Source organism: Furipterus horrens, unplaced genomic scaffold (genome assembly GCF_987537825.1).
Source record: "Furipterus horrens unplaced genomic scaffold, mFurHor1.1.pri manual_scaffold_7, whole genome shotgun sequence".
Lineage (NCBI taxonomy): Eukaryota > Metazoa > Chordata > Mammalia > Chiroptera > Furipteridae > Furipterus > Furipterus horrens.
This window is the reverse complement of record NW_028327177.1, coordinates 95,796,862-95,824,112: the sequence shown is the minus strand read 5'-3', so window position 1 is coordinate 95,824,112 and position 27,251 is coordinate 95,796,862. Positions and strand designations below refer to the sequence as shown.

Below are 27,251 nucleotides of genomic sequence, written 5' to 3'. Positions count from 1 at the left end.
TCCAGGTATTCCTAGCCTAACCACTTCAGGTAAGTTAACCAATTTCCTCATCTGTAAAATGGGGAATAAGTGGTATTTAAACGGCACTGTATTTCCTTCCAGTCTTTTTTTTCTATGCAAAACTGGCCTCATACTTAGGCTAATTATTTTTCTCCCTAACATAGTAGGCTGGACAAAATTTTTTTTCATGTAATGCAAGATGTGCAACCTTTTAGAAAGCAATAATGACAATCAGAATCCGACTTTGCCAGGTCATTTAAAATAAGATTTTTAATTCCCCAGTGAATTCTTTATACTTTGAAGTCTGCTCTGGCCTCCTGATGGTTTGTAATGATGCTGTTCTGTCTTGCTGAATAACCTAACAATTCACATGGGGGTTGTGGAAGACAGCGTAACACTAGAAAGTGGGAAATTGTAACTGAGTCCAAGGCAATGTCAATTTTCCCCCTTCAATCTAGGGACAGATTCTCTGGTCTCAGTTTATCAGTGAAATGTTGCATTACTACTGCCCGAACACTTTTCCACATGAGTTTTTGTTGTTTAATGGATAAGATGGCAGGCTATAAAGTCTGATAGCTTAAAGCCAGACCATGGTTCTGATATCTATTACCTGTGCTATATTAAATCAAGATGGGACCAAATAACTTAAATTCTTTAAGCCTCGCGTGTTTCTTTTATAATTTAGGAACAATATTATCTGCCTCCTAGAGTTGTAAAATGAGTCAGTTTTAGGTAAAAGCCCTTATACAATGGCTGCATATGGTAAATGCTCAGTTAAATGACTGTGATGACGGGGATGATGATGGTGGTGATGACGATGATGGTAATTAGTTTTAGCATAATGGTTTAAAAAGGGCTTAGAACAAAATATGCCTGGTTTTGTAGAGTTTTGATACTTTGATACTTTATGGGTTTTAGGATTTGGAAAACTTGTTTAACTTCTCAAAGCTTGAATGTTTTCATCTGTACAATGAAGATGATAATTCTTTGAGTTGGTGTGAAGATTAAAGGGGAACTGCTTATAAAAGTGCTTGGTGCTAAATAAACACTCCATAAATGTTAGCTTTTATTCTCATTATTTATAAGAAAAGATACTAATAGTTCCAGTGAAACTATTTAACAAATTCTTTACTTTTCTTAAGGGCTTAGCAGAAAATGGTTCATGTCATAATTAAGAGGATTTATTAAAAACCCTAGTACAAAAAATTTCTTTTTTAACTTTGAAAAGCTAAAATAATTGCCAAGTTTTAAAAATGTCTTTTGTTGTCAGCTCTTTTGAGATCTTCTTTTGCTGAAATGAGAAAGAAGACTGGGTCCCTCTTGCTTTACATTCTATGGGGCTCTCCCCCCTGCCATGTTTCAAACACAAAATACCATTTGTTGCCACCTGCCTTGGGCTAATATGCCAAAGAACTTCCTGCCCAAGTTGTTTTCAAGCTCTGGGTCCGCACCATAAATCTCAACAAATCCTTGGTGGGGCTGAGGATGAGTGGAAGTCATTATTATGGCTCTTTTTGACTCTTTCTGTCTGCAATATAATAAATACCACCACAGGACACTGTATCCTGCAGACAAAGCATCACTTGAGCTTTTTGTGTGCTCTCCCCATCAGCACTGGCACAAATGGGACCACAAATGGAATGCCATAATGTGTCCATTGTATACGTTTTTGAATAAATAAGTATAACAAAGAAAACATGCTCATCCCATTTAATCTGAGCTCTCTACTCTGAAAACATGGCACATTTCCCACGCTGCAGAAGTGGAGCAGGAGAGGCCCGCACTAGTCTGGTTCCTGGCAGACCATCCAAGGTGCACCTGGTAAGTGCTGGGCTGATGGCCTCTAGGGCTCAGCTCCCTGCAGCCTACATTTTCCTACTGCCATTTGATGAGGTAAAGTGGTGGCCATCATAAGGAACCTAGAAGCACACCACCAAATGTCCTTTCATTACAAATAACAGAAGGTTCCTCTCCAGGCTCATCTCAAGCAAGCTTAAGCAATAAAGAGAAAAGTTGAAATGCATGCTTCAGGTAAGGCTTACTCTAGTTTCCCAAAGGTTAGGACCAAGACCTCAGTTTTCTGTTTGTATTTTCCAGCATCATTCCCACTCAAGAGCACAGAAAAGCTGCCAGTGACTCTCAGACTGAAAACTTCCTTGTTTTTATGTGTTAGGAGTAGAAGTAAGAGTACTGGGTTTGTCTGATTGGAATAAATTAGGTCCAATGCCGATTTCTGAAATGGTTGCTTTCTTTAAAAGAAGGAATTATACCAGTAACTTAAGCCCAGATAGATAACATGCCTCTACAGGGCTAGGTCTTTAGAAGCACCTGGGCTGCCTGGAGGAAGGGTGGATTCCTAAACAAAGAGTAAGATATTGGTACCAAAAGAAGGGAGCTTGGTTATCAAAGGAAACTGATGCAGAAGGCAGGGCCCTCTTTTTTTTTTCCCTGAAGTCAACCAGAAGCAAAGAGGTTTAGATCTTGAAGAGTTGTCAGAATAAACAATTTTGGATGCTTAAACCTTGTACTATTTCTGTATAATTTATTTGCCAGGGAGCTTCTGCTTCTTTGAATTATAAATTTATCTTTCACTCTTTTTCCATTGTTATTCAATTAGTTTTAGTTCTTAGCTGAAATATAGATATAGATATAATTAGTCTAGTAGGAGACAAAGTGATCCAAATTTAAAAACTAAGTAGCTCTCTGTCTGGTTATCTTGAGAGGGGAGCGGTGCAGGGAGAAAGAGGGAGGAAAGAAGGGACGAAGAAAAGGAGAGAAGACATTATCTGACTCACTCACTGTATTGTATTGTTGAGTAAATCAGTCTTTACCACCACCAACCTTAGAATAAACTATATCAAGGGACTCATGGGGGCACAACAGCTTGGTGTCCCATCAACTCCTGGAATTTGAAGCATCTGCTCTCATGACTTCTGATTCGAGCTCATGATTTGTTTTCTTCTTCATTTTGTTAATGATTTCTTAATGTGTGTGACCTGTACCTCCTACCTGACACCCAGAAGGGCTGCTTGCTGAATCTCGTATTTAGTGCTTTAGGGGATAACTGTCCCATGTGTTCCCCCGGGTCACCAAAAGGGAATTTTCCACAGGTTTTATAGCTCACAGCTTTTGAACGACTCCAAGTATGACCTGGAGTGCTGGTGTCTGTGCTTCTGTTCCTTGCCAGTGTATAGTGCAAGGGTGGGAAATGGGTATTAGCATTTCATTCCATGTTCCTTTAGAAGTGAGTGTATTTTATATGTGTGACACAGGTACCTACAACATGCCAAGGAGAGCATGCCTCCTTATGTGAGAGTGGAACTTTCTCGTGGAGAAAGTAACATTCCATAAGTCTTTTAGAACTAAACTGGGTCTTTCAAAGGGTCCAGGAAGAGGTGCCTGCAACACTCAAGAGTCTTTATGGTCTTTGAACCAGCAGTATCAGCATTATCTGGAGCAGGTGAGAAAGGCAGGCTCACTGGCCCCAATCTAGACACACTGAATAGAATATTCATTTCAACAAAATTCTCAGGTCATTTGTAAGCATGGTAAGTGTGAGGAGTGTTCCTTTAGACTGGTAGGTCTCAGCGTTGGAATCAATTAAGTATTATAGCTTTAAAAACAGAAGCCTTGGCCTCACATCCAGGGATTCTAATATAATTTGTTATAGGTGTGCCTCAAGCACATAGATTAATAAAAGAAAACAAAAAGTTACCCAGGTGATTCAAGGAACAGCCCACACTAAGAAATAGAGCTCCATCTGGGTCTCAGCACTGGAGGAGAACCAGCATGATGCATTCAAGCCCATGGTAGGTCAGCTTTTCTGGTAGTTAGGGAGAAAGATGGCTTAGAGCTTGGGCAGTTGAATGTATCAGGTGGATAAGAGAGCCAGGTGGATCATACAGGGCCTTGTTTGCTTCACTCAGATGCAGATCACTGAATGATGCTAAAGAGGTCGTGCGAATCTATAAAGAGGGAGATAAAGTGATTAGCCTTGCACTTGGGAAGGTCTATACTGCCTTAGAAATAGAGACTGGGCTATGGCAGGGAAACCAGTTGGAAGACATGTCAAGCACAATGCAGGTTGACATGACCAGCTACATAATTTGCAAGGGAAGCAAAAAATGCAAATATGGGCCGCTCGTTTAAAGAGCAGGGGAAAACTGTCATTAAAAGTACTAAAAAGTAAAACATTATTTTTCTTTCTATGGTCTCCCTTGATCTATCATATATCTGTATATCTATATATCTATACTTTTGTTATTTAATATTGTGCTCCCTCAGATACAGGGACACTTGTAAGGCTGTCACAGGCACCCCTGGGTCCTGCCCCCATTACTCAGTGGTGTGTGCAGCCCAGTAGCTGCTGGGTTATCCTTTCTTCTAGCCACTGACTGAGATGCCATGTCCTGCTTGGAGAGGTGGACTCAATCTCCCCTTCCCACAGGCTCACCACCGCAACACATGGTGGACAGTCACTCAACAGAGGCTTTCCAGCTTAGCACCAGTACATACTTGTTACCTGCATTGGGGGTGGACAAGAGGTTCACCTCTGCTGCGTCTCAGGCTGAATGTGCCCTGGTGCTGCCAGCTGCTGTTACCAGGACCCCAATGCCTGTTCTGAGTTCATCTGCCCACCTGTGTGCACTGGTGCAAAGAAATGCACTAGCAGGAGTTTGCAGTATAGAAGAAATAATAGTTCAATATTAAGTTGGCCAATACGGAGACAGGGAGCTTATGCTCTGAAAACAGGACTCCCAGATGGCATGTAGGTTACAGGTTATAGGGCAAAGTCACAAGACACTGTGGCTTAGGGGTTCAGGATCATGCTCGTTGCTGATTGGTTGGAGGTGAGGTAAGGGAGATGAATCTTTTCTTCAGGTCTCTTCTGGCAATCCTTTCTCTGATCCCATAAGAAAGTAGCCAGGGCATCATTCTACCCTAGAGTTCAGGAGCTGAAACATAACTTAAGTCAAAATTTTATCTTTAGCCTGCCAGAGGTTCAGACCTTTTGACTATTTGTCAGGTACCAGCTACTGTCTTCTGCTGCCTCAGGAGTTGCTGAGTGGAGGGGTAGGGGTGGGGGCAAGTCTTTGATGGGTAGAGAGAGAGATGATTTCTAAAGCTAGGATTTAAAACTAAATGTCATCAAAGTCCTAAGGACCCTCAGATTCACTGCTACCATGCCTCAACTCATCCCATGCCTGCATCCAGGCCTCTGCCTAGGCTGGAGAGTCATGGGGTTGCTGGGCTGGACAGCAGCCAGGCAGCCCAGAACCTCCTCTTCCCTCCCTTGCATGCTCTGTTGTCCCTTGGACTTCACTTATAAAACACAATTCAAATATAAAATTAAAAATTTCAAGCCAATCCTGCCTGCAGAGCAGTAAAGTCCAAGTGACAAACCCTTTGAATGTAGGTTCCTGTGGGACTGCATTAGTCCCTTGCCCATACAGCTGGCTCTGAGAAACGGGAGATGGAAGGATGGCCTGGACAGGGATTGAAGAGGTGGTCAAATTGGCACATGGTGGTGTTTGAAGAAGAATACATTGATAATTATTTCAAGACCTCTGGCTTGTATGACTCAATAGAGTGTGGCACCTTTAAGAAATATAGGGAACTGGGAAATAATTATTGGGATTGGGGGCAGGGGCACATTTTCAGTACCTGTGAATACTTCCTTTGTTCCAACACTAATCATTCCCATTTTCTCTGGTTTAATTGCATAGCCTGGCACTTTCAGAACAAAGAGGAATAATAGAGGAAGGAATGGGCCCCCACTTCTTCCCACTCTAATTAACTCTGAGTGTCTTATCCTGAAGTGTGATGCTAAATTTGGTTCAGAATCAAGAGCCTATTATTGTTCTCTTAAGGACTGTTTTCAGGACGGGATTTTTTGTCAAATGTCACATAGGCTCCTATTGAACAGACCCCACAGCTCTGGCACCTTTCCACCTTTGTAGAGGGCATCTTCTGTGAACCAGTTTACTGGGAGGACAGGAATGGGATGTCAAGCGGGTGCTTTCTTGTAGCCCTAGATTGAGGCAAGGACAAAGTGACAACAAGCACCACACGTTCCAAAGAGAACAGCTTGTTAAGGGGCATTAATTTAAAGTTGACAAACCTCCTGCCACCCCCACCCCAAGCTTATTTGGGGGAAAACAACTGGCCCCCTCCCGCCTGTCATGTGAAGACATGTGAGGGGGTCTAACCAAAAAAGATCTGAGTTTATGTACAGAGGTTCTTCTTCCAGGGGTGCTTTTCCCCACTGGGAGCCAGATAGATGGGCAGTGGAGGAATGATCCAAGAGATTTTTATTTACTTAGAGGGCACTTCAAAGAAGGGAAGCCCAGCACTGGTGAAAACTCCTCTAGGAGGCAGTCCATTCTCACACCTCTCTGAGCAAGAGAAAGGGATCTGAAGGAAGAGGGAAAGGTTCAGAGAACGGGCTGCACTGAAGTGGCCAATGGCTGGGCCAGCAAAGGTCCGTGATTTTCAGGGTCAGGTGGACAAAATGGAAGATAGCTGTCCTCTTGCTTAAATCCAACAAGGTGAGGGGAGGTCCACAACAAGGGCGGTGGCTGTGGAGTGACTGCTCATGGCAGGAGCTGCGTGGGTGCTTGGGCTGGGGCCTGTGGAGGAGCTCTCGGTCCTCTGAGGAATCGGTGATAACCTCACAAGGAAGCCAGTGTTTGGATGCTGGGCCACATGGAGGGCACCAAAAGCTAATATGTGTTGTAAGAAAACAATCTGTGGTCAGACAATGACACTCTAGACTGGTACATAAGAGAATGCTTCCTCTTTGCTGATCCATCTTCCCCACCCCAAAATACTGAAGAAGTGAGAACCTAAAAGCTTGCAGGAAAAACAGTGAATATAGAGCTTTGAACTAGATATGGAATTAGTGTATTAAACTAGACCTGACTAATTTTATTAACCTAAAGTCATCAGAAAGTTTTGGAATCTATACAAGATATCATTCAGAAATTAAAAAAGCAGAATTCAACATAGTACAGTGGAAAACAGAGACTTAAAAAAAATTGTTTTATATTTCTATGTCTATTAAGCTGAGACAACTCAGTAAGCTTATTCATTGGAATTTCTAGGTTATTCCGCACTGGGGCATGTTGTGTTACTATTTCAATGTCCTATTGAACTCTACTGCATTTCATTTAAGAACTTTGCATCAGTATTTATAAAAATAGATTATTATTGATATAAGCTTTGTTTTATATCATGGTCTTTTATAAAAGAAATTTGAAATATTTTCTTCTTTCCCTGTGCTCTGAAACAATTTAAATATTTTAGAACTACACATGGCTCGACATGCTAACATGACTCACCTGTGAAGTTTGCCAGGCCTGCCATTCTTGTGGTGAGCAGGTACGGCCCTGCTCTTCATTGCTGTATCTCGTGTGGACTAAGCTGCTGTTTCCCTCTCCCGTCACCAATGCTGGCAGATAGCATGGCTATAGCATTGGGCTAGAACGCATCCTCAATATTTAATTTCTAGTTTGAATGTAAACATCCAATCACCAAATGTTTGCTCTTTGCAACTTTGGGCCTAAGTCAATGTAGTATTTGGGGGCATGTTGTGGGAGGACAGGTATCTCCCCTCCTGTGAGAGGTCCAAGTGACATACTCAACTGCCCCTGAAGAATAGTACCACGTAGAACAGGATCAGTGCCAAATTCAAATAAACCCACTGTGACTCACTCATTGTCCTTGGGATAAAATGGGGAAAATTTATAAATGGTAAAAATCTATAAAAGGCGAAAGACTTCAAAATGTTTTAAGAGTCTGTCCTGCCCTGACAATTTTTCAAGCCACAGTTTTGTACCCAGTCAATGAAAAGCAAGCCAACTAAGTTTGCCAAATATGCATCCTAGGGTCTCCTGAGAATCTTATCCCTGGGTCTCTCCCATTGCACATGTTTGTTCAAGGGGAGCATTAGGGAAGCAGCACAACACTTTCCTCATCTGGTCAGCAAAGCCCCTCTATAGATATAGCATGCGGCAAATATTCTCTCTTGTCAGGGGAGGCTGTCTTGAAATCCCATCATTTTTCCCTCTAGTTTTTCTCAGCCCATACTGAATGGAGAAGGGAGGACTGGGTTATTTCAGTCCTGGCAATGGACACATCAAAATTGTTTCCCTCTTCCCTACTTTCTTTCCCTTGAGGACCTAATTTATTTTACGCATTTTGACCTATCCCTGCTTAAAAACGACCTTTCTGGTGTTCTGTGGAGGCATTTCCCTCTTGCCGTTTTTGGCCCCCAGGCAAACCCACCAGGCCAAGGTTCCTCCGCACAGTGACGTCAGTCTGGCTGCTGGGCCCAGCTGGATGAAGGTGTGTTTTATGAAGTTCAACCCTGCACCCTGGGCCATAAATACATGTTGTGCACATAACTGTACAGCTAACATTGCCCAGACCCCTTCGAAGCACCATGTTAATAAGCAGACAGTAAGTCTTTAAAATATGGAAAAGCAGTTAATCTTTCCGCTGGCAAATCCTTTGTAGGGGGTTGTTTTCCTTTGCTCCAGTATTGCTGCAGGCAGGGCTTTTCATCTCCTAGGATTTAGGGAAAAAAGAGAAGTCAGCTGTGGGGCTTCATTGACAACACTTGGGGAGCCTTCCACTGAGAGGGTACATGTGTTAAAAACAATAATGTCTTACACTTGTCACTAAGCATCTGTACAGAGTAACCACTCTGGATCTGCCCTCAAGGAGCTTGAGCACTGGTAACTCCCATGCAAGACAGAAAGTCTGCTGCCTGTGACTGTGGACCCGCAAAGGGCCAGGTGCCAGAGGTCTGAGGTCTGCCCTGTTGCTGTAGGAAGTTACTTAGCCTCGTTTCCCCAACTCTAAAATGGGCACAATTATGTCTTATTCATATAGCTTCTGTTAAGAGTTTACTTATGCTGCCTGAGTCCCACTGTTCTCTATTGCAACATGAGAAAATGCATACTCTTTGCTTTTATCATAATGTTCCATTTCTAAATATTTTGAGGATACATGAACATATTCTTCTTATAAAGAACTTCAGCATTACAGATTAAGTTCAAGACCCCCTTGACAATTTTTCTGCCAGTCTTCTCTCCCCATCACTGTCATCCTCCCCTGTCCTTACCCCTTACCTCCCCTCTTCCTTTGCTCTCCCACTGAAGATGTTGCAGAAGGATCAGACTTGAGTGTGGGGATGGGAGCTCCACAGAAAGCAGGTGCTTAGAGCCAGTACAGGTTGGCTCCAGGGAAAGATGCTAGGAAAAATTTGTAGCTTGCCTCTAACCCTCCAAGCATCCATGGCTTTCATCTGTGTGTCTCAGGAGGAGAGTGGCATTTGCCAGTGGTGACTCGGTGAGAGCTATCAGTCTGGAGATGACATGGTCTGTGCCTTATGAATATTTAATTTCACTTGGCCCTTAAATTCCTTAAGTTTAGGATGATAATTCATATGTTCTTTTATATTTGTGTTCAACTCACGTAAGTTCTATGTTTTAGTCCATTTATTCTTGCTATGTTTAACATAAGTCATGAAACGCTTACTGATTTGTTACCTATTCCCAGTACCTTGATAAGTCTTATCCATCCTATTTTTCCAACATATTTTTTCTACTTACTGTGTCTTGGGTATCCTTACATGATAGTAAATAGAGATCTCCTTTACCTTTTGTCTGATGCCAAGTAGACCATGACTCGCAGGCTGTTGCTTATTAAATCATCCCTCTATTGATGGACTTTCAGGTGGGCTCCGATTTTTTGTCCTCTCAATGAACAGTGCTATCATGAACATCTTTCTATGAGACTTTTTGGGGTCCTTAAAAAAAGAGTTTCTTTTACTAAGAAATAAAACTACTGAAAAAATAGGACCCAAATTATTTCCATTATAATAATAACAAATGACTATAAAAATTCACTTTCCCACCAGCAGTGTAGAATAATATACAGTTCTTCAGATTCTCCACAATGTGATAGTAGGACAGGTTTAAATTTTTACCCATCTGCTCGTGAAAAGTTATTTTATTATTTTAATTTATATTTCTCTAATTTTTAGTGATTTATATTAGTCCTGTCTGTGTGTTTCCATTGTACTTCCCTCCAGTTATTAGTTTATCTTTTTATGTTCAGTAAACTTTGGTAATTCTCTTCATAAAGAAATGTTATTTACTAGATTTAATCTTGGACATTTCATAGTGATTATTGATATATCAGTGGTTCTTTATTTTAGAAATATTTTTTCATTTGTTATTGTCAGTGTCATGGAAAGCTGTGGCTTTATAATCTATTATGTGACTGGTCAGCTTGCTGAGCTCTTTTAGTTCTAATAGTTGGTCAGTGGGCTCACGTGGGTTTTCTATGAACACAGTAGTATCTGTACTTTGGGTGATTTTGTATGATTCACTTGCAGGTAGGTTCTCAATATGCATTTCAGTTATCTTCATGGCTATTGGTCTGCTTGTGTTTTCTATAGCTTGGCCAAATGTTGGTGATTTATACTTTATCCTCAAAGGTGTGTTTGCTCTAAGTTTTCAAATTATTTACAATAATATACATGATAGTGACTTAAAATGTTTTAAATGTCTCTGTAACTTCCAAGTTCTAATATGACTTCTTTCTTGATCAAGAATGCCAAAAATTGATTTATGTCAATGTTCTTTTAAAACAGAGTTTGGTTCTTTCAGTTATCTTCCTATTTTTATTCGCATTTTATTCTTCTGCTTTTATCTTTCTAAATCCATTCTGTCATTGATTCTGTAAATGTTTCTGGAGAATCTGCCGTGTTCCACGTACAGTTCTATGTTCTGGGTGGGGATAACAGATAACCGCGGGCAGACAGACGCAGCCCATGGAAACCTAAGTTGCACTGGCTAACATTCTGTCTGTTGTGAGGGGCAGACAGTGAGCAAGTTAGGAGCAAGCAGAGCTAAAGGAGACTGAGAAGAGAGGTGATATCCTTGACAAGAAGTGATTCAGTGGTGTGGTAAGGGCTCCTGCCTTATGAGAGTGGGTTTGTGAAAGGAGGAGAGAAATGAGAAAGTAGATAGAGATGGTAGATTATTCTTTTTAGGAGTTTTATTATAAAGAAGGACAAAGAAATAGGCAGTAGCTATAGGTAAGGTTAAGGGAAAGTTTTGTTTTTCCTGAAATGGGAGATAGGACAGCGTGTTTGTAAACTGAAGAGCATGGCTAGTAGACAAAGGAGACTGGAGACTATTTGTGCAATGATCACCTCTCTCCTCTTTTCATCTGTCACATCCTTGAAGAAGGCTCAGAGCTGCCTTTGGAAAGGGACATCAATACTTGGCCCAGGGTAGCAGAGGGAAGGTCAAGTAAAGGGGAACAGGGGCAGCTTATATTTGTATTTTTCCACCTTTTCCATTCAAAACTTTAGCTCATTTATTTGCAAACTTGCTTTTCCAATAAAAGTAGTTAAGGTCATACTGCACAGATTTGAGTCTTGGTTGTTCTCAAATTCTCAATGATTAATTGAATATGTTTTTTAACCTTTAATTTCCACTGCTTATATCTTTTTACTATTAATTTCTAATTTAACCCTACCATAGAGAAGAACATGTAAATGATGCCTCCTGCTCTTTGGAATGTGTTGTGGTTTCCTGTGTTTGAAATAACTTAGGCAGCCAATGGTGATGGAAGACAATTTGACTTTGGGTTGTGAGCACACAATGCAATATACAGACCATGTACCACAGAAATGTACACTTGAAGTCTATATGATCTTATTAAACAATATCACCCCTACAAATTTAAATTTACAAAAAGAAAAGTTACATTCTACATTATTTATATCTGAAGAGTTTTTGCTCCATATTTTAATAGATCATGCATTCATCCATCACTTAGGTATTTCTATCGTTTATGATAATAAAAGATCATGTCATTCCTTTTTATACTACTTTTAATATGAAAAATTATTCGGATTACATGAATCATTTTCTTTCTTACATTTTAGTGATTTTCCCTTTGAATATTTGCATAATAATATTAGCCTGTTCCTCTTTCTCTCATGTATTGTTAGCATTTTTCTGGTAAATCTTTTTCTGTCATTTGACATCTCTCATCTGACTTCTTTCCTACATCATTCTATTTCAGGAGTGTCTGTTGCAAACATTGTAATGCTGGCATTTTGTAAATGCAACTTAAGAGTCTCTGTCTTTTGTATGTGAATCTAATCACCTCACATTTATTGTGATTGGTAATAATTTTAGACTTATAATGTCAGTTTTTCTGTGTGTGTGCATTACTTACCATGCTATTTTTAGCTATTATCCTTAAATTGTAAAACATAATTTTCTATCATTATCTACAGTTACCTAGAATCAATTTTCCTCTGGACCTGACAGGCATTTTACTTCCTTTATGTTGCTCTGTTTTCTTCATCTGAAGTATTCCCATTGAGAAGTTGGTGTCATTCTCATCACTCCTTAAGTAATTTGTTTCTAGAGAAGACTTTAGGATTGGTCTATATCTTTAATAATTTGAAGCTTCATTCATGCTTGAATGGGCCCTTATTATGAAAAATATATAATTTCTCATCAATTGGAAAACATTCTCTCCCTTTGGAACTTCTATTTCATATTTTTATCTCTTTCTCCTTTATTGTACATCTGGTAGATTCATTTGGCTTAATTTTCAAGTCAACCATTTGTTCTTTCAAGAGTTGTGTGACCTTGGTTTTTCATTATTTTGGGGCTCTGTTAACTTTTCTCAACATGGAAATCATTGTTTCTCTCATGAGAGCCATTTCAGGTAGGTTATTTTAATTATGATAGGCATAATCCATTACAGAGGCCAACTGCTAAAACCAATGTCCCCACATAGGTGAAAAGATACCTAGTGCTAAAAGGCTGAGGTAAAGCAGAGATTTTTAAAGTTTTATTGAGATAGCACAGTTGAATTTTTTTCTCAGGCCAACTGTAGTTGTGGAGAGGGGTGGGAAGGGCAGAGGGCAAGTATCCCGGAGTGTGGACAGTAGTTTAGGCATTTGGGTAACATTGTTAAGCAATGGCATGCCCTGTTTCATGCTATGGATGAAAAATATAAACATAACTATATAATATTAGATGAACAGGCACTGGGCGTTTGTAGAAAGGAAGCCAGTTGCATTGTAATCTCAGGAGCATTTTTAGATAATTCAACATACGTGGTGGTTACAGGCAAAAAAATAAAAGAGGTCTTTTCCCCTTCTTTCCAATTTCTTACAAAGCAGAAGGATTTTTCTTCATTGATGATTTTAGTAATTCATGGTGATACACTCTAGAGAATAGAACAAATTGGTTGAGAGACAGTGAATAAAGATAAAATGTACAAAGAAATCAGACATTTTGTTAGGTTATAGTCTATTTCATCCAACTAAATTAAATTTAATAAAATATCATGAAAAGTTTGTCACAGGGGTTGTAGATCTGGGGCTAAATATTTAGCTAATTTTTGGGGTCTGAAAGAATGAGATTTTAGTCTCTAATTTGTTCCTCTGAAGAATCAGTAGTATTTATTGTTTAAAGGAGTACTTCTATGGTGGTGTTACTTTGTCATTTCTCTGAGTTGGGTAATGGAAAAAGCAGGTGTCAATAAGCTGTGTTGATGGACCCAGAATCTCTGTGCTGCTATAAAGCCTTAGTACCAGCACAATTTGAACTCTGAGAAGGGTGAAATTTGTTAAAGGGCTAGCATTAATTTTATCCAAACACTGTGCCTGTTTTATGGGCAGATATTGTGCAAAGCAGTGCAGAGAAGGGTTTAGGCAGTTCAGTTCATCTTTGGCATCAATATGACATAGCTTCAGTCTATCTGAGAGGAAAAGAGAAGAGAAAAATCCACTTATAAGAACATCAAATGCAACTTTTGATAATGTTTAGGAAGAAAATGCAGCCTGGAAAAGCCTAATGTCTTAGACCTTAGAAACTGAGGTGAATTAGTCAAATCTGACTCTACTGTTTTGTGCATATAAAATTCCAGTCTCCCCAAAGTGAGTTTTATGAGCTGTATTTGTCTGTAACTATTGGTTATAAGTTGTTGTCTTCTTAGTGCAACTTGGTATTTAAAAGTGAAGAGCCTCATGGAAAAGACAACTTTAGCAGTAAAGCAATCCCTGCAACTTGTTTTCCAAAACATAGTAGTTACCACCCAGCGGAACAGTTTTCCTCCTGGCTCTTCACTTGAGGAATGGTAATGACCGCTCACTGTGTCTGTGCCTCTCATTCCAACAGATCTTTTGTCATCCAGCAAATCCCGAGCAGCAATCTGTTCATGGTGGTGGTGGATAGCAGCTGCGTCTGTGAGTCTGTGGCCCCCATCACCATGGCACCCATCGAGATCAGGTATATCCTTTCAGGCGCAGGTCAAGTGAAGCCTGTAAGGGAATCACAGTCAGGAAATCTGGGGGAGCATATTAGGGAGGGGAATATGATACCCTTTCCACCGGTGGAGAGAAAGAAATTGCCAAGGGAGTTTGGTGTCAACTTTAGTGCCAATACAGAGTAAGGGGAAGCAACATTTTGGAAATACACCTTAACTACAGTCAACATAATGAATCTCTGAAGTGTGAGCGTTTAAAGGCCCAGAAGATCAGGAGGCGTCCGGAATCTTGTCATGGCTTCCATCCTGAGGTTAGTCTCGAAACCCTTCCCATTCTCTCTTTCCATCAGATTTGCCATGTGAATCTCACTATAGCTGAAAAGTTTACTAGTGAGAAAACAGTCCTTTTCAGGCATAGCAGAGAAGAATGTACAGGAAGGCTGATGGTTCCTGCTTTCAGCCCCTCCATGCCTTCTTATTTAGTCTGGGCTAATAGTCTGTTCTTATTATATCCATGACATATTTAAAAAGCCTCTCTACTATCTTTTCTGCTATGGATGTGGTATCATTTTATCACTTCCCACTATTACACAAAAAGTGGCTCAGGTATCTTAGTTTACTTATTTCAAATTGTGATTTAAGTTATTTCCCCTATTTATGTTTAGACAGCCTTTTATTTACAACAACTACACATAGAGCAAATGTGGCAATACCTATACCACCTAAGGGGTCACAATGTATGAAGGTGGAATGATAGTCTCGTAATCCTTTACCAATGAATTTACAACTATGAAGGCCCTCCATTTTCATGGAAAGCCATGATCAGAGGAAAGTTAACCTTAGTGCTGAGAAGTGTGAGTTTACCATAGATTTACGTAAATTATAAGACAATATCCCCTGCATACTGTAAGCAAACATTTTTAAGTATAATAAACTTTTTTTTTTAATTAAGTTCATTCATACCCTGAAAAAATGGAAAGCTTGCCTAGACCAATTACTATAGGGAAACTGGGAAGCTATCTTTTTTTTTTTTTTTTTTTAATTTCACCAGAGTGAGTTGAATGTTAATCTTGACTTTAAATAGAAAATGATGTTAATGTTTTTTAAACAATCTAAGTCCCTAGAAAATAGTTTAAGTCAGAAGAGCACCAATAAGAACTTGGAATTTATTGAGAATGTTTGCTTCTATATTTAAACGGGAGTTCAGGTTGAATAACAAAATATTACACACACACACACACACACACACACACATTTGCCAAAAAACACCTTTGATAAAGTTCAATGACCACCCATAATAAAAACTCTATATAAAATGCAAATGCAAACAATAGTCCCACAAACACTAAAATCACTTCAGTCAAAAACAGAACTGCATACTTAGACAACTAAAGTCATGAGAGTAAAATCTTCTAGCGTTAATAAGATAATTTGCTTTGGTAACTTGATATAAGACAAACATTTTTTAAAAATCAGCATTTTTTTTTCTGTAAGCTTCTAGACATAATAAGATGAAGTTAGTGGAATAGAATAGAAATTTATATATGGCAAAGGTTTAATTCAAAAGGAAGAATATAAATTATATTTAAATAGCAAAATCATAGTCTCACAAGAAACCCTAGGAATTAGAGAATACTTTTTATATAATAAAGAAAGCTATGAATAAAAAAGAGCTTTATTTAACTATATAAGAATTATAACTTTTCTATGAAAAAAGATTGCTTAAAGTCAGTAGCCAACTTATGAAACTTGAAAAAAATATTTGTAAATCAAATTATAAAGAGTGCTTTTAAATTGGTAAGTCAAACAACTACCAGGAACATGAAACATACAAGTCACTTGGTGATCAGAATGAATATACAGATAAGACTAAAATATCTAGCTATAACCATTATAGGCAAAATTACCCTTTAGGTCTGTGCTCCCAAGACGATGTATCTTTGCCATAGGCAGGGGCAGGAGCAGGAACAAATTTAATTATCTGGTAAGGACCTACATTCAGCATTCTTTGTAGCAGTAAAGAACAGATGAAAATATGAGTGCCCATCAATAAGAAAATAGCTAGACTTCCGGCCAAGATGGAGGCGTAGACAGACATGCTGCGTCTCCCTCCACAACTAAGAAGACTAAGAAGGAGTACAACTACCTCAAAACTAGAAACAACCAGAAGTTCCAGAAAATTAAAGTGCATGGGAGTCCAGCAAACAAAGATATAAAGAAGAAATACTCATCCAGACAGGTAGGAGGGGCGAAGCCCAGGTGGAGAGGACACAGTGTGGCGGTGGCAGCAGCGGCAACAGCAGCAGACCAGCGGAAAGTGCAGTCACACATTTTAAAAAGTCAGGAGGAACACCTGGGGAGCATTCCCAGCTCCTTGCCAGACCTCGAAGCTCATGGTCCTAGCACCAGGGAAAATCAAGCCTCGTTGCTTCTGACTGTGCAAACCAGTGGGGATTGAGATGGAGGCAGAAACTGCCAGTCTCTCAGCAGAGTCCACTTGTTTAAAAGCCCCCACAGACCTAGAACATCCGCAGACCCACCCACTCTGGGAATGATGGCCAGGGCAGCAGCTAGAGGGGCGCCAGTCCAATGCGAAAGTGGGAGAAGTGCCTGGAAAAGGGGCGAGTGCTTGGCAAGCAGCATTGTTCCTTCTCAGACCCCTTCCCCACATACAGCGCCACAACGTGGCGAAACAGGTTGCCCATTACTGACAAATCCCTAAGGCTCTGCCCCTTACAACGTAACAGGAGTGATAGCTCTCCCTGGGACAGAGAAGCAAACAAACACAGGAGACTTCTGGCCAAGATGGAGGCCTAAACTGACACTATCCATCTCCCTCCACAACTAAGAAGGAATACAACTACCGCAGAACTAGCAATAACCAGAAGTTCCAGAAAATAAATGGAAGTCCAACATATGAAATTATATAGAAAGAGTGCTCATCCAGACAGGTAGGAGGGGCGAAGCCAGGGAGGAGAGGTCAAGCTGTGCTGTCCATGGCAGCAGGACAGCGGTAAGCACAGACACCCGTATTTAAGGGGAGGAGAGAAGCACCTGGGGAGCACCCCCAGCTGCAGAACAGACCCATCAGCTTGCAATTCCAAAACTGGGGAAGGCAGACCTCCATTGCCTTGGACTGTGAGGGCCAGTGGGGATGGGGACGGAAGAGGAGGTTCCTGGCCTCAGCGGAGAGTGAACAGCAGGAATCCATCTTGGACCCCCATTCCCGCAGAAAACACCACAACATGGTGAGATGGGTCACCCAGTTGTGACGAGTGAATGGGGCTCCACCCTCTATAGCGTAGGAGGTGTGACAGCCCTGCCCAGGAAGCAAAGGTAAACACAAAAATGTTCAGGTTGGCACAGATCATGATGGAGATCCCGGTGATGCAGCTGACCAGACAGCAAATTTCTAATCTAACAAAGCAGCAGATAGGAAATTTTTCTGAGGCACAGTTCAGAGCTTTGGTTATAAAAGTGCTTACAGACCTAACAGCAGATCTTAAACAAGACAGGGAAGGAATGAAGGCTAGTCCTGCTGAAATGAACAAAAACACATATGAAACTAGTGGTGAGGGCAAGAAAACCAGGGATCAAATCAACAAATCAGAACATAGGGAAGGACACAAACAGTCAACCAGTACCGAAACAGGGAATGAGAAGTGATGAAAATGAGGAGAGGCTCAGAAATTTATTGGACAGCTATAAGCAGGCCAACATCTGAATCGTAGGGTTGCCAGAAGGTGAAGAAGAAGAACTAGAAATGGAAAAATTATGTGAAAAAATAATGAAGCAGAACTTCTCTAACTCAGGGAAGGAAATAGACTTACAGGTCCAGGAAGTTCAGAGAGTTCCAAAACAATTGAACCCAGGAAGAACCACACCAAGACACATTATAATCAAAATGTCAAAAATTAAGCATAAAGAGAGAATCTTAAAAGCAGCAAGAGAGAATAAGAGAATTACATACAAGGGGGTCCTGATAAGGCTGTCAGCTGATTTCTCAAAAGAAACTCTGCAGGCAAGAAGGGACTGGCAAGAAATATTCAAAATATTGAAAAGCAAAAACCTACAGCCACTATTATTCTATCTAGCGAAACTGTTTTTCAGAGTAGAAGGGCAGAGGAAGTGCTTCCAGGACAAAGTAAAACTGAAGGAGTTCATCAGATCCAAACCACTGTTATATGAAATGTTAAAGGGACTTGTTTAGGAGAAAGAGGATCAAAACTATGAACATTAAAATGAAAACTGTATCACAACAACCAACAACAGAAGGTAGGGAACTGAAACAAAGGCAAACTAAGTAGGCAACAAGAATGGGAAAAGAATTATAGGTATGGGGAACATTATGGGGGGAGGTCAGCAGGGAGGGGGAAAGAGGTAAAGGGAGGGAGATGGTACAGGAATTAAGAAGCATAATAGGAGGGAGTGGAGTAGATAGGAAGATGTTGAGAAGAACTATATGCACAACCAATGGGCATGGACTAACTGGAGGGAGAGATGTCACTGGATGGAGGGGAACAAAGGGAAAGGAAATTGGGACAACTGTAACTGCATAATCAATAAAGTATATTAAAAAATAAAAATAAAAGTAAAAATTAAAGAAAATAGCTGAATGAAATAGAGCTAGAATAATGGAGTAGGAGAGACTTAGTAGATAAAAAACATGCTACAGAAAGTAATATGTAATATCATTTCATTTTATAAAACAGAGCCTTTCTTCCCCCAAATGAAAATAAAGAAGAAACAAAACCTTTCATAGCCAAAAATGATCAAGCCCCTTAGATGTAATTTTTTAACTTACATTCTGAAGGGAAAAAAATTAGAAAGCCAATATTTTGCGTTTACAATTTTTCCCAACAGACATCTCTACCAATAAATAGGCCTTTACCTCTTGAATGTCCTACATAATAGTATGCAAAGAATGATTTTGATTATATTATACATTTACAACTGATATCAGAGACTCTCATCGCTAACCTGATGACATGTAGACAAGTTCATTTCCCTGAATTATCTAGATCCCAGAAGACTTTGTTCATACAATCAAAGAGCGGGGAGAGTTCTTGGGACTCAATATAGCTTACAAAGCTTAAGGCATCCTGGCATCCATCTCTGCTCTAACCAGCCCTGCCTTTCCCTGCAGGAGAATGCGAGGGAATGCGGCGGTGCACCGAATCTCCAGGCCAAGATGGTTCTTATCCTGTTCCCTCTGCTTTTGCTGCTCTTCTTAAGGTGACACTGACTGAGCTACTCTCTTGGCATGCTAAATTATGGATAAACTGTGAACCAAAATATGGTGCGACATAGGAGACATGAAATATAGTCCAACCATCAGCATCTCATGATTTTAAACTGTGCGTGATATAAACCCTTAAAGATATGTTGACAGAAATGTTATCTTTTTACTTTGCCAGTCATGTAAATGTGAGTTTGCTACATGATAACCACTCTTCATCAGAAATGGGACTGCAAGTGGGCAGTGTCCCTTCTGCTTGAAATCCATTGAAACCAATTTAAAACTGTGTACTTTTTAAATAAAGTATATTAAAATCATAATCTTCTTGTTTGGGTTTTATCACTACTTTATTGTTGAGGATGCAGACTGAAATGTGCATGAAAAAGTTACCTATTCCAGACACCAGGAAAAGATGGTTGTTGGCAGAGACTTTGCTCTAAAGATTCTAGACAAATATTTAACAATTGTTCTGATGCTCCAATCTTAGTTATAAAAATATTTACAGAAGGAAATAAAAATATCATCTGCATGGGAAAATTTATTACATAGAATCCTGAATTTTATTGAACTAAACTTCAATAGAATTCATAATATGGATGAGAACACACGTTCCCATAATATTCAAGTTTTGAACTATTTGGCAATGGAAATAAAGAAGTCATAAATCCTAGGAATTCATTGTGAGAAGACTTAAAGAAGGAAAGGAACAATGACTACAAATGACTCTCAAGCTTATTGCTTGAGCATTTGGCTTCTGACTTTTCCCATAAACAAGAGATGAAATTAGATCTCAAATATTACAAGATGTGAAACTACCCAGACCTGTAACCATTCCTAAAACACTGGATCCTGGACCAAAGAAAACAGATTCCATGATATCATGGTTGCCAAATAAAGTGAAATAATGGCCATGCCTAGGTAGACTCAAGAATGCCTTGTGTTACAGGACAGACATCTAAAAGCCATGTGGAGAATACCACTTAAACCCTTTTCTAAAAACTACATTATGCTTTTGATATTTTAGAAAATTAATGTTATTATACTATTTTATACTAAAATGATGTCAACATTTATAGGAATACCAATACTATATTTGTTGTGCCTCTTTAAGTTACTATGCCCCCGGCGTTGTTAACAATATAAAAATACTGTAACTTGCCAAGCTGTCACAATGGGGCCATCGTATTACGACCATTATGGTCATTGATATCATTTAGTTCCATGCATTAAGAAATGAATGAATTCATTTGTTGCTTACACAAATATCAAAATGCATGATATTCACACTAACCAATTATAGTGTAATGTTTTTACGAAAATACCATCACATGACCTGTCATTCTCTTAAAATTCTAAAGAACTGATGACAATAAGTCAAGTATATTATGTTATAATACCTATAATTTCATGTTAATGATGTAAAATAAGTACAATATAAATATTTATAATTGTACTCCCTATCACATTCCGAAGAGTGAAGTGGTGTCGGTTTTTTTATATTGTTTGTGACATAAAGACAGCATAGTTGAGTCACACTATTGATCCATTATTAAGCATCACTCACCTGCCAGCCCCTCAGATTCTCTGTTCCCTCAATGACTTCAACCAACTGGCCACTCACTGATCTACTTAGATATTTAATACTTTTCTCCAACATCTTGTACCAAAAGCAGAAATCTTAATCCCTCTCTACCATACTCTTTTCTTTCGACTGACTCAGCTCCTCAAACCAAAACCTTGGGGCTACCCTTCTCTGCATTCTCCCTTCAGGCAACCATTCAGCAAGTCTATGAGCTCTGTCCCCACTTCTCACCATCCATCACTGCTGCCACCCTCTTTCAAGCCACCACTAGCCCCTCCTCTCACTGCATCCTCATTGTCCTTCACTCCCAGCCACTCCCCACTCCAGGGTCTGTGCTCCATGCAGCAGCCAGACTAATGTTTCTTAAACAAATACTGATCATATCTTTGCTCACTGCAATTAGAAAATATACAGACCCCTCATCATCATCTACAGAAGTGGTTCTCAAACTCTCCTGGGCATTTGAGTCACTTAGGGAGCTTTCAAAAATATTGGTTCTCCAAGGCAGAACCCAGCTTTCATATTCTTTAAAAAGTCCCCACAATGCTTAGTATGAGGCCAGGTTTGAGAATCACTGGCTTGGGGGCCAAACAGGGTCTTGGCTCTGGGCTCTGCCTCCATTTCTGGCCCTGTCATGTGCCATCACTCTGTCCCACACTCACAGCACTCTGCCAGACAGCCTCTGTCTTTGAAAACCCAGGGCTTTGTTCTTTCTGTGCCCTGATCATTATTACGTGGCCATTTCTTATCTTTCAGGCTGAGCTCCAATGCCCCCTCCTCAGAGACACCCTGGTAAAGCAGCCCTTCTCCCACAATCACACTGCCCTGCTATTATTTTTCTTTATACCTGTATCTGTAATAATTTTACATTCATTTTCTCCTTCTCTATTGTAGCTCCATGAGGGTGAGTACTTCTCTAACATTGTGGCTTGGCCTCTAGTTTCCAGAACAGTGTCTGGCATAGAATAAAAATCAAACCACCACCAAGACTCATAAACGCAGCAATGAATATTTACAGAGATCTGACTCTCCACCTGGGGCTATTTAAAATACTGACTCACTTGATTAACCCTTTGATCCTCACAACAAACTTAGGGAGTAGATATGATTACAGGTGAAGAAACAAGGGCACAAGAAGAGAATGTCACTTTCTCAAGGTCACACAGCAGGAAAATAGCAGAGATGGAATTTGAACCTGGGCAATTTGACTCCAAAGCCTGGGTACTCAACCAATCAAATAATGAATGAATGAATGAATGAATGAGCAATGATGTTGTACTGTTATATCTCAGCACGCCCCACCCACTGACATTGTTGCCACTTCCTCAGACTGCTGGGCCTCCACTCTCTACTCTCCAATATAAGACTTTCAACTCAATTCCATGCTACTATTCCTGTCCTCCAACCCCAAGGCCAGTCTTCATTGTCCAGCCACTCTGCCCCATCTTCACTTCTCCCTTAATCTAGCTCACAATCCACAATCCACAATTGCAGTAGTTATGGTCATCTGCCCTGCCAAGCTCACCTGGGTAGATCAGTGGGAGACCCATAAAATCTGTCATTGGTCTCTCTCAACTGGGTCACCAACCCAATTCAGAAGCATATTCTTCCCTGAGTCAGCTTCTACCCCACTACCCCCAACAAGTATTTCAAACTTTCTTCACAATCTACCCTCTCCCCTCATCAGTTCTCACCATATGCTCCCTCTCCCTCTACTCGAGCTGTACCTTCTTTAGGATCCTCAAATATGCTAGTTGGGCACCAGCCCCAGGGCCTTTGCTATTGCCATTCCCTCTGCCTGGGGTATTATTTATCCCAGCTATTTGTGTACCATACTCCCTCACATCTTCCAATGCATAAGACAGCCCCACAACAAAGAATTACTTGGCCAAATTGTCAATAGTGCCAAGAAACTTTGCAAACCACTTTTAACACGTTCAATCAGTGATAACACCTTCTACCCAAATCTAATTTTGCATTTCAATTGTGTTTTTACCTTTCTTGAAATAATAAAGCATAATACACTGAAAATGTGTGTTTTCTTCCATCTCCAATATTAAAATGGCCACACAAAAAATTTACCAATTTTGATAAGTTTTTTAAAAAATGCATGCTGATTTAATAGCTGTCACAATACAATCTAACATAACTGTTTCAAATGAAATTAAAGACAACTAAGCACTACTAGAGCCATTCATTGTATGGAAAAAAGTAAACAAACTTTTTGGCCAACCCAATAGTTTAAGTATTTGTTTGTGGAAGACAGGCAGGCATGGTTAGAAAGACTTTGATGACCCCTGTGTGGAGACCCACCCCAAAACAAGAACTTGGGACTTAACCAGCAGGTTTCTTATCTTTCATGCTTGCTCTGAATCCCACCCTCTGGGGGATTTTAAAGATAGAATAGAAATACAAAGTGGCTTTTAAGGAAAAGGGAACCTACTCTGTGTTTCTCTGTATAGCCTCAAATCCTTGTCAGTAGAATGTGAAAAACAGAACAATTAAGTAAGAGGAAATGTTTTAGACCTTGTGTAAAATACCTGGACATTTCAACCCTGTATTGATCTACATGGCCCTTTCACTCCCTACCATTTGGGGAAGGGCTGCATGTTTTCCTTATGCATTTCCGTGTGTGGAAAGTAAAAAAAAAAACCCTGGCTAATAAAAGAACGAGGGCGATTTTCCACAGAGGAAACCCCCTTCTTTCCTTCCTCAGATGGTGAGTGTCTGAGTAGTTTATTCATCCACTCCGAGGAACCCAGAGTCTCTTACATTTGGTTTCTCTCCTAAGACCACATTTCATACAGTGGGCACTCTGTGAGGGTGTTGCAGCTAGCATGACTTTGTCACATACAGCCATCTTGAAGCAACCACAGTCCCTGCTGGGGGCTTCGCAGGCATCATTTCCTCTAACCTAGTGATTACAAAGCTAGGCAACTTTGCTCCCCAGAGAACATTTGGCAAGACTGGAGGCATTTTTTCGTTGTCACAATTTGGGGCAAGGAAAGGTGCTACTGGCATTTAGTTGGTAGTGACCAGGGATTCTGCTAAATATTTTACAAAGCCTGGACAGACTCCACATCAAAGAATCATTCAGCCAAATATTTCAATAGTGCTAATGTTGAGAAACCCCACTCTAATTCTTTAATAGTCATTAAGGTTTTGTCTTTATAAGTGAGTAGATGTCATGGACCTACTGGATCCCCACATGGCATATATTTTATGGATAGTCACTCCTCCAATGCCAGAGATCCTTATCGGCAGTCGTCCATCTCGAGAGACGATGGTGTAGCTTCTTAAGAGTCTATCTGCACCGCCGAGAATGGCTGTGCAGTCCGACTCGGGAGTGACACGGTATCTGTCTCCTCCCGTGTTGAATCGACATCTTGCGATGACGCTGGAGTGTCCTCTCCAGTGAAGCTGAAGCTACAAAGCCTGGGCAGAGTGATATGGAGGGTCTGCTGTTGCCCATGCAGCAGACCCCCCCCTCTCTTCGCAGCTGAAGGGTCCAAGGGAAAGACGGAGTCAATACAGCTCGGCTTCAGGTGCGCCGCAGGAGTTGCCGGTGTTGACTACAACGTCAAACCGCCTTAGGGACTCCGGCTCCGGATTTTCTGTCGGGGTTTACTCCCTTAGCCTTTCCCCTGAAGAGGTATGCCGCAAGGCAGCGGAGGTTTTTTGGAGTCAGAGTTTTCCTTCTCTGATGTGCCCTGACTGGAAGATCAAACCAGCGACACTTAGCTCGCAGGCCGACGCTCAACCCACTGAGCCAAACCAGCCAGGGTTTGGCTTATACAGAGTAAGATATTGAGCAACCAATTCAATTTAGTAGCAATCCAGCATGTCATAGCTTAAAATATTCAAATGGTAAGCTTTTTCTTGTCATCCTGGCTTCAGCAGTCTCCCACTGATCGCCCAGGAATACCCTCTCACCACATGTGTTGTTACAGTCACAGGATCATTGTCAGGGAGCGCTGATACTTGCCTGGTTACAGACAGTCTCCTCCCCATAGCCTGCAAAGGGGCCTTATCTGTCTGGTCCACTGCCATGTCCCATTGAATTTCAGTGACACCCAGGAAGTGTTTGCTAAATGAACAAATAAACCACCCTTACAATACCATTTATCCAAGTCTTCTGTTTATAATGTTCTATGTACAAAACTTGACATCATTTTATGCACCTGCTATTATTCCCCTTTCCCTGATAAGGAAACTGAGCCTCAACAAGCACATTATCTGAAGGTCCTAGAGCCAGTAAGAGGCAGGGGCTTGCTGCACACCCTTTTCCCTTGACTGTTACAATACTAGGCACCACGGATAAATATGAGTCAGTATCATGTACCATGGTCCTACCCTGAAGGAGACACCGGTCCCCTCAGATAGGTAGTAAATCAACATGGCAATACTTTCTAGTTTAGCATCATTTAGACACACTAAAGATAATATACAATAATAGATTTTAATGATATTTTTGTTAACTATGATTAGAAACAGCTTATTATGTGATACTATGGCTACATTTTTACTCCATTCAAAATACAGTACTTTCTATTCATACACATGTGAAAGATAATGTTGGATCATTTAAGCCATGGGATCAGCACCCTTTTCCTGTAAAGGGTGAGAGTAAATGTTAGGTTTTGTGGGCCACATTGTTTGTGTTGCTCTTATGGCATGAAAGCACCTGTGTTCCAATAAAACTTTCTTTAAGAACAATGAAATTTGAATTTCAGAAAATATTATTGTTATTTAGAGATTTTTTTCAAACATTTAAAAATGTAAGCATCACCTTCCTGAAAACTGTACCAAACAGGCAGTGGGTCAGATTTGACACATGGGCAGTTTGTCAACTCCCTGAATTAGAATATTGCTGCTACCAATTTTTGAGGCTCTCATACGATGGTGAATGAGGAATATCTTTGTAACACATGTGAATTAGAAGTGTGTCCATGCTATCAATATCAGAACTACTACAATACAAGTGTGACTGCACAATTTTTACTTTAACATCATACAAACTAGCACTATTTCAAATGCTGTCAGTACCCCTAGTATAATCTAGTGTCTTTATACTCATGCAATTACAAATATAAAGATCATGACTCACTCTGGTGTGCTAGCATTAATGCTACTTGATTGGTAAGGTGAAGGATATAGGCTGACATAATGCAGTTCAGCACAGTATAGCATCATTTCAGTTCCCACAATTTTATGTAATAAAGCAAAGCATAAAATCCAATTGCTGCTGCCAGCATTGGTGTCTTCAAGCAGTTACTTCCCTCAACCTGTGCTGTGTGTCCCTAAAGTATACTATCGTGTGTCATATTACTACTATAGCCCACTATGTTAGGCTGCCAAGAATAGTGTCAACAAAAAATCCTGCCACAAGTTCTACCCCAAATGACATCATACTGTAATCATCTTAGGTCCAAATGGTTTACAATAAATTATTGACAAGAGATAAATATTTGAGTGGCATCTTTTTAATAAGATATTGTCATCATGGCATGATATGTCACTACCAACCATAGCATCAAAAAGAGGACTAAATTAGAGTCACGCTATCCTTATATTTATAAATAATTCTATACTGCCCTTGAATGTCTGTTCAGTTATGCTACCACATAACCTCCAAGCTGTAGCAATAACTTTGGGGTAGAGACGGGGGCATTTATTGAATGTGGACCATGAAAAGCACTTAACAGTAATTATTTCACATAATTTTTTACACTAATTATGGGCACAGGCTGTGAGAACACACACATCTAAGAGTCAAGGGCAGCTCTAAAGTTCAGAGAAATGACTTTACTTGATTAAGTCACACCGGCAATGATGGGCAAAGCTGGAATTTGAAGCCAGCATAATGGACCCCAGAACCTGTGTTCTGTTGCTTTGCTACCATGTCAGCTTTCTTTTGATGTCATGTGGTACCATCAAGACTCAGTAAAGAGCAGTTCCAGTTGACCATATTGCATCATATTGTCTGTAATACTAGCACTGACATTACTCCTGTATTGTTTCATATGCTGGTTTAATAGAAAAATTGACAATATTACTATTGCAAATATGGTGCACCAGTGACTCTCTGCCATCCATTTCAGTAGCATTAACACAATT

General features: G+C 40.2%; 1 protein-coding gene across 1 annotated transcript in view; it reads left to right on the top strand.

Moving 5' to 3' along the window:
* CACNA2D3 (calcium voltage-gated channel auxiliary subunit alpha2delta 3) overlaps window positions 1-19,872 on the top strand; it is a 931,470-nt gene extending 911,598 nt beyond the window's left edge. Inside the window, exons 36-38 of the mRNA XM_090284008.1 lie at window positions 14,226-14,341; window positions 14,545-14,624; window positions 19,460-19,872. Coding sequence (XP_090140134.1) covers window positions 14,226-14,341; window positions 14,545-14,624; window positions 19,460-19,552 — 289 coding nt within the window. The 3' untranslated portion in view covers window positions 19,553-19,872. The remainder of the gene's footprint in view (window positions 1-14,225; window positions 14,342-14,544; window positions 14,625-19,459) is intronic.
* Window positions 19,873-27,251: the final 7,379 nt, after the last annotated feature.